The following is a 12,796-nucleotide window of genomic DNA, read 5'->3' as shown; positions in this document are numbered from 1 at the left end:
AGAAAAAAAAAACAGAGGGATCCAAGAGTGGATGTGTTGCGACTATAATTGATTTATAATTAATGTATTTGTATCAATAGTTATTTAAAAACATTCCATAAAATACACAGACGCCCTGAGTAATTTTCTTTATATTTTTTATTTCTTTGCAGGAGTATAGGCCTGTGAAAATGTAAGGTAAAGCAAAGAATTGTGGGTTTCCAAATTCTGTACATAATGCAATTAATCAGGAAAACAAAAAAGAACCTACAAAAAAATCCAATAAAACAAACCATAGACATCTGAAAGGTAACCGAAGAAGAAATCTTTTGTACAAATGTGACCTATAAACTATAATTCTCTATTTCGTGGTCTCTCAAGTAATCCCCATTTCCAGCTTAATTAAATGAATACGATACGTGAATACGATACAGGAATTTTTTTTTTTTTTGCGGTAATTACAGCGACTAACACACTTCAATCTAACCTTCAAATGGTGTGATTATAAGTCTAGTGAACTTTTCAAGTTTTTCAGTAAATTGTGTGTTGGTTTAATTTTAGGGATATTATTAAGGTTTTATGTTTAAAGGCTCATAATAGAAACCACCAAAAATAACATTAATAGAGGAGATCTGTTCTTAGTTCTTAAAAAATATCATCTGTTTAGTAATATTTATATAAATACAAATTGGTAAAATATAATGACTTTTCTGGCACATCTGGTTCCATCAAAAATCTATGTAAGTGCTGTCTCTTCTCAGCTGCTTGCTTTGGCATCATAGAACAAGTTCATCCATGGAATAAATTCTTCCCTTTAGTCAAAAGAAGTTATGATGGTTAAGGCAAGTGAAGTCCTCACTGGGAATGTTTCATAGAAAAGAGTCGTCAGAAGGAGGGGCATAGGAGAAGCCCACAAAAGCATCGTCAGCCTCCATTACACTGGCGTTGACTATGGAGTGATCTTGCGACCAGCAGACGGAGTTGGGGACCATCTCATCTGTGAACTCAGGATCGAAGTTTGAGATATCACAGTAAGAGCTCTGCAAAAAAAAAAAAAAAAAAAAAAAAAAGGGAAGGGGACATTTGTAATGTTAGCTAACATACACTTTATATGTTATATGTTTGACATAAATAAATTACATTCAATTTTGAATTTACAAAGTGCTCTACAGAGGGACAAAAGAGTTAAGGGGCCAATACAATTGAGAAAACTTTTCTTTAAAGTTAACATTGGACACTACATTGATCATACATTAATTTAAGTCCTTTAAATGTGTTTTAATATCCATGAAATAAGATGGAACTTAATTATGCAACAACCACTGTGACTTAGAAACACCTGTGCAATTTAGAGCAGCCACATACAGCAGCATTACACTGAAGTATTTTGTGTACAATATGTTGACAAACAAGAGCTATGTTCTATCAAGACATTTTTCTGGTGTATTTTAATGTATTGCATTCACTGTACAAGTGTAACTTATTTTACTTAGTTTTATGTCCAAGGACGACAAGGGGCACTACCCAGGAATATATTTTTAAAAAGTGGACAGGACCTGATATAGATTGTTATATGCTACATTGTGGATGAACTGGATACATGCAATTAGTTTTCTTGAAGGCAGAAGAGAGAGTGTTTAAGTAATATTATACAATTCTTAAATTCTCTATATCTGTGGTCTCCGCAATACATGTGTTAGGATGTTTTCTTGTGTTCTGGTAGTGTCCACCAAATATTCAAGTCACAGTAAAATACTAACAAAGTTATTTTCTTATTGTGCTAGAATCTAATAGAAACAAATATATTTACCACATTGGGTGTAAACGGAGCAGGGATCTTCTTCTGCTCAAGGTCATCCCAGTTGATGGAGGAGAAGAAGCTGTGTGCTTTGATCTCATTCTGAAAATGTGGAATATATAAAAAACTTAAAATCTGTGGCAACAGGAGTAACATGATATTCACAGTTTGGCCACCAGAGGGAGCCCCATAACACTAAATTCTGCAGTACATATAGTGTTTGTATTTGGACTAAACCACCCACAAAGTCATCTCCGGACCCCAGTCTGTGTGTGCCGTCTTTCTCCAGAAGGCCCTGGAGGAGAGACCAGGCTGTACTGGACGCACCAGGACGCATCGCCAGCGGCTTGTGGAGGATGTTGTCATACATTTCATGTGTGTCTCTGCTGTAGAATGGCGGCTGGGACAAAGAAGTAAAGAGAAAAAATGGCATGCAGTTGAGAGTAACCCAACACTAAGGTGCAGCACTAAAACAAAATGTTAAATTTGCTTCAATAAATCCCAGTCAAATTGAAAATATTTGTCAGTCAAGGATTCAAACTAAAGAATAACAGTCACTGTAAACTGTGAGTGTAAGTTTAAACTCACCAGACCAAAGAGCATTTCATACAGTACTGAACCCAGACACCACCAATCTACTGTATTATCATACGGCTGCTTTCTCAGGACTTCTGGGGCTAAGTACTGGATGGAAAAAGCAAACAAACGAAACAATATAACATTGGCCTTATACACCAAACATATGTATATCCACAAGTATTTTTTGCTCATTATAGCATATTCTTCTCTTTGGAAAATATGACTAAGATTCTTACACATACAGCACTATTTCAAGACAGAATACACTTTACTCCTGTTTTTTACCTTTTGTAACCTGGGCCTCATTGGAACACCCTTGTGAAATATTTTCAGTACTCAAACATGTGAACATTTAAGTCATACCTCAGGTGTTCCACAAAAAGTCATGGTTGTATCTGTCTGGGAAATGCCTTCCTTGCACAATCCAAAGTCGGTCAAAATGATATGCCCCTTTAAAGAGAGGAACAGAGAGACACTTTTAGACCACATGTGCCACACAAGCAGCTCATTATCCTTTGGGACTGTGGATTCTATTGTGACACAGGAATGTTGGCTGCAGCGTGGCTCAGTCAGTCCCATTCACCGTTCCCTCGTTCTCCCAATAAGGTTAGGCAGGAAAATCATTAGTAAGACCTAATCAAATCACACACTCTGCGTCCAGCAGGGACAGGATATGGCACGAATATGACTGGAGATGGACGACATTTAAGCTGTATCTGTTAGGCTTTCTGATGGACAGTTGGCATAATCATGGTTATTGCAACTATTTGTTTGACAAAACAAAAAACATTACAACTTACTTCATGGTCAAGTAGGATGTTTTCTGGCTTCAAATCTCTGGAAAAAATGAACACAAACAAATACATTTAAGTTAGAATCCCCTGATAAATATTTGAATATCCACCAGAAAAAGTGAAACTCTTTTTTTTTTCTTATTCTATTGTTTCAATTACATAGTTAAAAAATATACTACTGTAAACTTTTTCTGCCTCACTGTTGATTCAAATGCAGATTAAAAGACATCTCCGCAAAGCCATAAAGATAAATCATGTGAATAACTGTGGAAAAGCCAAAATTAGTCTTAATAACGTGTTTGTCAATAAAGGTTGAATGTGTTTAGGTTGTAAGGTTATTAACCCCCTATATTCCCTCTTTACAAACACTAAATAGTCAATCATTGCCCTGACGACACACACAGGGTCAACATGTGTCAGATAGTCTACCTTATTGTAACTGTGTGCCCTTGTACAGTAGACTGGATGGCATCAATGACTAACATAGATCATTTCAGTACAACAAGCTTCATGTTAAAATATTGTACCATTTCTTTTATGTTTGAGATGTTTAGCAGCTCTACATAGACATCTATTTTGTTGTAATAGCACTTATTTAATTGAAGATTTAGAATTTGTTTACTGAACTAAACCCTCAAACATACCTGTAAACAATGTTGAGAGAGTGCAGGTATCCTAGTGCACTTGCCATTTCAGCAATGTAGAATTTTGCTCTGGGCTCTGGAAAGGTCCGCTCTTTCTGAAGATGGAAGAAAAGCTGGAAAAGGACACGTTGCACTTAATCATTGACCAACATGGTAACTGTGAAAAAACGTAGAAGTGAGTGCTGCAATGTTAAAAAACAAAATAAATATAGAAAAAAATCAGGTGCTCTTCAGGAACAGGGGACAATAGTTGAATAGTTAATAAAAAAGTTTGACTTTCCTGATTAGAATAGAAAAAGTGAAGTGTGGAGAGGCAGTCTTAAACTGAAAGTCCGAGGCACTCCGATAACATATAGAAATCCTTTATTTAACAGGGATTGTCAACGCGTTTCGACTACAACATGGTAACTGTATTGCTGGAGCATACCAAGAAAATTAAATGATTAACCATGTCGTGAAATCTTGCTAAAGCCACTAGTGTGTATACCAGTCCTTTATTTGGTTATTACACAAATAACTTTGACTGTGCAGATTACATATTGATCTGATTTCATTGACATGTTGTGGGTTTTATTTAGAAGGGCATGATGCAGATTTGCTTGTACACAGATTTTAGTTAGTCACTCTCACGCAGTCAGTCACACAGGGCAGCTTTAAACATGCTGAGCACAGAAGGAGTTCAACAAGGGAAGTCACATTCGAGAGCACATTCAAGATACTGTCAAGATCTCCAGTAAGACAATCACAATTTTTGGTACGTTTCCTTTGCTGCTGCGTGCTCGGTTTTCCTTGGCCTTGTGACTCACATCTGTGTGAGCGCATTATTCACAAGACTGAAACAACTCACTTCTCCCCCATTGACGAAATCCAAGACGAAGTATAACTTGTCTGTTGTCTGGAAGGAATAATGAAGCCCCACTAGGAAAGGGTGTTTCACGTTCTTCAGCAGCACATTTCGCTCTGCCATGATGTGTTTTTGCTGATTGGAAGGAGTGATATGATTAAATGATGATTATTCACACGAGCATGTTTGAAATATTAACATTGTCAGTGTCACATTTGATGGTAAAATTACCTCTTTTCTGTTGAGAATGACCTTTTTCTGTAAGACCTTGACAGCATAATACTTTGCGTCATGTCTTCGTTTCGCAAGGAAAACCTGAATCATAAAGAGTAAAGAGCCAGATGAACATTTCTTCATTGAGAAAAACCAAAGTCTATACTGAACTGATTATCACTTCCTGTTTGGAAATGCCAACACATGTTGAACTGAAAAACAACACAGAAACATTGTCAGATGCTTTGAAACAAAACTGTAGTAACTGCAGTACAAAATAAATCAGTCAACAAAAGTCTTGTTGAATTGTGAAACTGAGAATCCGAATGAACAAAAAAGACAATACCTTATTCTTCACAGACCTATGAATTAGCGCAGACTATGATAATTCTCACGCTGGGGAGGAATAGAAAGTGACATTACTTCCTGAGTTGTATTGTTTACATACCTTCCCAAAACTCCCCTTTCCTATGACTTTCAAAAAGTCAAAGTCTGTGGGCTTGGCACTGAAATAGAAATAACACCACGTTACTTTCTTCAACAATGATAGGTTGAAATGGAAACACATTTTCTAAAAGTGCATTTGAGTGTTGAACATACTGTGGATTTCCAGAGGGACCCAGGTTGATGTTTCTGGAGGTAGAGTTGGTCTGTCAAACAGCAGAGAAAACAAAGCTAAAACCCCCACCACAACACTTAGTCCCTGCCAATCAATAAATGCAATCCTTATCTGTGTGACAGTAATGACAAAGGAGAAACTTGTTTACTGTGGATATTTACTTTGAGTGTATAAAGTATGAACCACACCTTGGTGTACAAGGCTGAATCAACACCTCTGTGGCACAGCCTGAGCGTTGCACAAACAGAGGTGGAGGACCTTCATATTCCATAGTGGAAGGATGCACTCAGTCGGAAATCAAATATTTAAATGAAGAAAGCAGACAGTGATCAATCAAAATGAATGGATTAGTGACTCACTTTGTCATCCTCATCCTCAGAGGCATCGGAAAACTGTTGCATTTTGTCCATCAGTAGAAAGGTCCTCACATCTGGACTGCAAAGTTAGAGGGGGGGATCAAGCATTAACTAATGCAAGCAAGTTTAACAAAACTGAAAGTCCAGTTGAAGCTATTCTTCTTCTGAATAAATTCAAGACGTAGTGTCAAATAATGACAGTAAGAACAGCAGCACTTACTGGTTGCAGAGCTGAGGATGTGAGACGAGTCGCTTTATAAACTCATGCAACCCAGCTCTTCTTTGCTTGATGAATTCTATTGGGCAGATTCACATGTTGTTAAAAAAAATAAAAAATTAATGAATGTACTGTGAATATTTCTTGAAGCACATGGCTTACTCCAGCCTAGTTTGCACACTTACCAGGATCAAAATTGTCCCCAAATATCCTTTTGGCAGGAATTTTCAAGTTCATAGATGGAAACTGTTTCCTCAACTGCATTTACAGATAAAAGAGGAAAAGAGGAACTGAGGTGAGTGATAGGATCGTCCATGGTCTGGATGGTGACATCATTCTAAATGGCATGTGGAAGGCATGTCACAAAACTCAAGGAAAATCAAAATGACATAGTTCCACCACTCACTGTGTTGTAGAGTTTATCAAACTCTGCATATCGCCTGAAGACAAACCATTCCTGCTGACCAACATTGACTAGTACTTTGTAAACCTGCGAAAGGAAAACACAAGTAGTATCAAATATGGTCAATGAATTCGATTCTATGCTCATTTCACAGGAATACCGTGTAAAAACACCTGATGCATGGCAACAAAGCATTCAAATGTTTTCTGTCTTTTACAGTTTTGGGGGAAAAACAAACAAACAAAAAAAAAAAACTTTTGCACGTACTGTGTAACGCTTTTTCTTGTCCCTCTGCTCGTTGTGGCAGGGGATGCTGACACTGGGGTGACTGGATTGCTCCTCCATCTTGAGGGGCTCTCAGCATTCAAAGGTGCAAGGTCATAAAGTAATGTGTCCTCCTCAGGATAAGGCTTCAAGTGTGCAACTGACCCATCCCTATCCTGGGTCACTGCTGCAGAGAGGAAGAAAAAAAAAAAAGAACAGACCACTCTGTTATTCGGGAAATGAAAGTGGTCACCTTCTCATGCTCAGTCTGCAGTGTTTGAACTGCAAAAGGTGCTAAAAAGCCTTCAACAGTTTGATTCCCCGTCAATAAAATTCACCCTCTATCTTCTCACTGTATTTGTCAGGGTCACTGGAAACAGCTTTATTCTAACTATCACCTGAACTATCACGCAGCATCACAAATGGCTTCACAAAGTAGCCCTTGTATCTCTGTTCTATGTTCGGTTATCAAAACTATGGGATGACAATTTGCACACAACCTCAATGGGCAGTTACAAGTGGTTTATTTGCTACCTTGAGGGCTGAAGATGTAGCAAGAGAGCACATGCAACAACAGTAAGGTCGGTGAGCTGCAACATTACAGCAGCAGCAACAGCCCCCCCCCCCCCAAGCAGTCAGTTAACTCCTTCCTCTGAGCATGAATACATCATCCTCCCTCTCATCTGACATTTCAACAGATAAATATCCCAAAAGAAATAACTGGTTAATGACTCCTTCCTTATCAACCTCCCTCATATGAGAACTACAAGTATTTTTCTCTCGCTGCGTTTCTCTGTATAGCCTACATCTATATAGAGCAACACACAGCAGCTTTCTTACTCATGCTGTGTCTGTGACATTCTCTCTTGTTCCCGGTCAGTAGAAAGGCATTTTTAAATAGACTTTCTTTGAAGCTGGAGTTACACAATAGGTCAAGAGAAAGACCCCCTGGAGTCGCTCTTCCTCATCGTTTAAAGAGGGAAATATAGCTGATTGCTGAGGTATAATAGACTTTTTCTTCCGGCAGATGTAGTAATAAACCTCTGCTTCCCTCAAATGAGAAAGGTCATTACTGATTCAAAAAATCAAATAATATGCAGCATATATATTGTTTCCTGTATACAACCTGCCAAAGGGCATTATATCAAACTATATATGGGTAAATGGTAAACACTGAGAGGGAATATCTCTTTTCCTCTCCATGAGTTATGTAATGTCTTTTTCTTTTACAACAAAGCTCTTTGTCTGCCGCTCTGACTTGTCCATTGTTTCCAGCCGGTGAGGTCAGTGATGCTTGTTCAGTCGTTTCTGACACAACTGTTCTTACTCTCACTGTTGTTTGCTCACAACACACAGAAAAACCTGCTTGGGGGTCAACCAATTCAGTCAGCGTATTGATCTTGAATGCATCCTGAAGGGGATATCTCATTCTGTTCACGTCGGGGGGGTGAGGGTAAGGCAAAAGAGCGGCCCTCTTTAAAATGCATGTGTGCATTCAGAAGGACCTCAATGCCCTCTTCTTTACAAGCCTCTATTTTCTCTTTTGTTTCTACTTTAACTTTCTGTTTCACTCTCAATCAATACGACAAATCACAAAGACACTGGCATTACAGTTTTTACCTTTATTTTCCAAAATATAAAAACTAATTAAAACTGGGGCTGTGTTTTCATTGGAGTAGTCGTTAGATTGTTTTCTCAATAAATACTCAACTTACTTAAGTATGGCTTAGCCCATGACAATCCTGACAATTTACACTGCAATAACAAAAACCACAACATTTGAGAAGATGTAAGAAGACAACTTTTACATTCAACATTTGAAAATGCCATACAAGAGAAATAAATTATCAAAGCTGGTCCCGATTAACCTTTTATTGTTCGACTTGTTGCTCAAGACTATTTTGAGTCGTTACACATGAATAAAAAAAACCTATAAAAAAGTCTGATTACTGTGGGAAATCAACTAGTCAAACTAGTGTAACAACCAAGTTTCTTCTCGACCAGCCAACATCTATCAAAGAAGGAGAACTAGTGCAAGCTTGTGCGACTGTCTCTGGTACACAATTGAAGCTTTGGGTATTTCCCTGAGCTGGCTCACATCTGTGCATGTTTTCATGGGTTAATGGGGTAGGACTCGCTTTTTAACATTCCAGAAATACCTTTGTTCAAGTCTGGAAATATAAGCTACAACGTTTACTACAATCTTCATTTTCAATGCTTCTCCTTCATATGGAATGCTGCAGCTCACCACACCCATACAGACGTTGTGATTTTTTTTATAGGGCATGAAAACAAACGTGGGCAGGACATGGCATATTGAGGAAAGACTGATGATAGGCACATTTCTTTCTTTATGCCTGTATATCTGCATGCACTTCACAACATGAATTAACATGTGCTGACAGGCACAGACAGGACTACGACACAGGATCAAAAATAGCATTCTTCCTGTTTAGCTCACACACACATCCTTGCCTGTGGATATCCTATGAGGACATTGAAAACTTTTTTTCCCTCTCTTTTTCTGTGCGTGTGGCTGTCTGTCATGCGTGACAAGTCATGTTAGCGAACAAAACAAAGCAGAAGTCAGCCTACAATGGCTAATAAGATGTGAAAGCCAAGGCATGATGCATCCACTAATAAACAAAGACTGGTGAGAGCTGAAATGGTTATAAGATATAACCACACGAACACCTGAAAAAGGAAGGTAACTTATTTCAGAGAAGCGGTCAAAACCTTTATCATAACAAGAATACAACTTCCTGAAAATGCATTTAGTTTCACCTTTTATCTCAAACTCCAACTAATGCCTGATGTGATGTTTCATTTGGGATTAAACACGCTTACATCACATTTATCATCATGGTTTGAAGTGGTCTCATTGTAATGCAACACAGACAGATCTCTGATTGAGGAAGTGCAGCTGCAGAAGTGTGAGGGGCATGAACTCATTCAACCCCATGCAGTTTGTGCAACTGACCTCAGCATCTGGACAAAATGCCTTACCTAACCTGAATGTCCAGACAACTCACAGACATCCCCTGTGTCTAAACTGTGGAGCTCACTTCCTTTTAGAAACAGAGGTTCAACCTCATGAGACCACAGAGCTTTAGATTCTCACCCGGTAAGCCTAAGCTATACTTCTACAATAAGTCAACATGCAAGAATAGAGCTTTCAAACAATTTGCTTTTTGCACCCATTTGATCTCTGCCCTTTGTACAACAGAGAATGCATAATGCTAAAATAAAAACGTTCTTCAATACCACCTGTTACTTTGGGTAACCAACTGTGAACCTCCTCAGCTCAACAAACAAAATTAAAGTATATTTTCATGAAACTCAGTGAAAATGTGGTCAACAGAAAACAGTACAAATAATGTTTAAGAGGGCTATCAATAAAAACACTTTCCTTGTCATGAGACATTTGTATTTACCCCAATTTGGTGTCAACTGGGCTTAATTTAATATCATCAAAGAAGGAGATACACTGATGTAGCTGAGTATGGTTGATCATACTTGGAGCTTGATCAACATGTCCCTACAACACAACAATAAAAAAGGGCCTTGTCTACTTGTGTTTAATTATGACTGAGCCGTTTGGTAAGATCATAATTATTTTTAAACTGAGGCAACCTGTGTACTTCCACCAGGACAACTTCAGAATCTCAGCAGCACAGATCACGTGTATTATAACAGGGAGAAATCACACACACACACACACACACACACACACACACACACACACACAAATCTGTTTTTCTTTTTTACATTACACACAATTTTAGTCCAGTAGAATTCTATACAACAACAAAAAAAGCATATAGAGATAAACAAAACAAAAAACAACACAGACAAACATTTTATCCTACAAAATTACACACACACACACACACACACACACACACACACACACTTTTTCATAAATCTGTTTTTCTTTTTTACATTACACACAATTTTAGTCCAGTAGAATTCTATACAACAACAAAAAAAATCATATAGAGATAAACAAAAAAACAACAACACAGACAAACATTTTATCTTACAAAATTACACACACACACACACACACACACACACACACACACACACACAGAGAGAGAGAGAGAGACAAAATGAAAGTTTTGACATGCTCTGACAAGCTTCCGTGTGTTTCCCAAACTGTCAACATACTAGAAACTTCAACAATGAGCAAATATTCAGAATTTCTTAACGCCGACTTCACTTTCAGAAGGCTTTTCGGCTGCGGTTTAACTTCCGTTAACAGAAAGAAGTCAATGTTATAATAGTCAACATGTACTACTTGGACTAAAAACAATGTTCTGTATCATACATAAACCTACACCAGACCGTCAAATGCTGGACACAAGTTAACAAACAGCTAGCCTAAGTTACTTAATCGTGACGAGAACACGGTGAGGTTTCCATGAACATCACGTACCGTACAGTATTGTGATGCGGCGTTCATCTATGTCCGAAGGTCCAGAGGGGATGTTTCGCTTTCAACCATTTAAACAGTCAAAAATGTCCGAACAGTTTTCCAGTTATCTTTTGTACAGAAGTCGCCAAAAAAACACAAATCTGAAAGTGTACTTTCTCGCTGCCCGATACGCGTCTGTCAAGTAAGAGAAGCAGGAAACATCAGTCTTCCCTGGTCGTAAAAAGTTCCAATGAAATTTGTCACGGGACCGCACTACTGCAAACCGTCACTCACCGTCGGAGGTGATATAACGGAGCACATCCGGTACGGCTTTTCAAAATAAAACCAAGGACATTATTAACCAAGTAAAGAAATGTTAATTATATGCTACAGCACGCAGTTTTCAGGAAAAGTAATTTACTTGATGTAACTTTATTTCCCTACCCCACCGCATTTAGGAATAAGACACACTGGCTAGTTACTCATCTACATTTAAAAGCAAAGCAGGTTTTAGACAACAGATAGACTACTTAATTTGTACCTGTCCTGTTCAACTGATTTTATGAAGAGCGTATGATATTTTAATTCAGTAGGGCATTGGCCTACAATGCAAATATGGCATTCATTATGAAACATTTATGTCTCCTGAAGGTCGACGTCCTGGGGCATTTGCCCTCTTTGCCAAACTGGAAATCAAGCCTTATAGTTTGTATTTTATTTTACCCCTTAAAAAACGGTTGAATCATCTTTATCTAATAAGATCTAATTGAATCTGAATAAGTTTAGTTTTGCAGTTTGTTGTACAGATGATCTTTACATACGGAGTAAGATTGTACAAATAACTGTTGTAACTCATAGGCCTAGTTTGTACTTTTTATTTTTATTTTTTTACAATAAATATATACAGTATATTGGGAGTAAGTTAAGCTTGTTCGAAGTCTTAAGAAACCTAAATAGTTTTATTTTGTAATTTGGTAAAAAAATGTGTTTTGTAAATAATGACAATTTGGTGATAGCACTTGTTTGTTTTGAGTTAACACAATTGTTGGTTTTACTTTGTAAAGCATATAATTGATTTCCGGTGTTTTTGGAAGTTTACTTGACATCTACTTTTAAACACATGAATGACAACATTGAGGAGTCAAACAGTGTCACCTAATGGTAGAAAGGCATGCCTTAAAAATTTATCAATAGTTACATTTTACCGCCAGAAAAAAAAATATGAATGGTTTGAGAGCAGCGTGTGATTAATTATCACTACGTCAATAAAATATCTTAATATGTTGAACTTGATAAAAAAAAAAGAATGAACGACTGGTAAGGCAAACTTGTGAGATAATATCTCAGAATTGCGTACAAAAAAACGAAGAAATGATAAACACATTTCACCTCTTAAATGCAGTCACTACTATCCGCTGTCATAACATATATTATATAATATTAATTATAATAACGACAGCATGATAACAATAATGTCAATAATAAAAAGGCTGTGTATTAAGTACACCTACCAGTATATTGTATGTAGAGGAATAGCCTAATCAAAAGAGATTTTGTATTAATGTCTAGAAATTAGGGCTGGGCGATATGGACCAAAACTCACATCTCGATATTGTTTAGCTGAATGGCGATACTCGATATATATCGATATGTATTTTATTAACAGTGA

General features: G+C 37.4%; 1 protein-coding gene across 1 annotated transcript; it reads right to left on the bottom strand.

Annotated features, from left to right (window-relative positions):
- Window positions 1–120: 120 nt before the first annotated feature.
- Window positions 121–11,390, bottom strand: sgk3 (serum/glucocorticoid regulated kinase family member 3). Its single transcript, XM_020646065.3, has 17 exons — window positions 11,149–11,390; window positions 6,714–6,897; window positions 6,450–6,533; window positions 6,229–6,301; window positions 6,047–6,122; window positions 5,830–5,905; window positions 5,452–5,501; window positions 5,300–5,357; window positions 4,870–4,953; window positions 4,642–4,773; window positions 3,795–3,907; window positions 3,157–3,193; window positions 2,720–2,806; window positions 2,366–2,461; window positions 2,022–2,177; window positions 1,790–1,879; window positions 121–1,019 (listed from the first exon to the last, which is right to left on the bottom strand). The coding sequence occupies exons 2-17, from the start codon at window positions 6,789–6,791 to the stop codon at window positions 849–851; spliced, it is 1,461 nt and encodes a 486-aa protein (XP_020501721.1). The 5' UTR covers window positions 6,792–6,897; window positions 11,149–11,390; the 3' UTR covers window positions 121–848.
- Window positions 11,391–12,796: the final 1,406 nt, after the last annotated feature.

The sequence above is a fragment of the Labrus bergylta genome, chromosome 20 (genome assembly GCF_963930695.1).
Source record: "Labrus bergylta chromosome 20, fLabBer1.1, whole genome shotgun sequence".
Classification (NCBI taxonomy): domain Eukaryota; kingdom Metazoa; phylum Chordata; class Actinopteri; order Labriformes; family Labridae; genus Labrus; species Labrus bergylta.
Note: the sequence above shows the minus strand (reverse complement) of the source record. Positions and strands in the feature narration are given on the sequence as shown.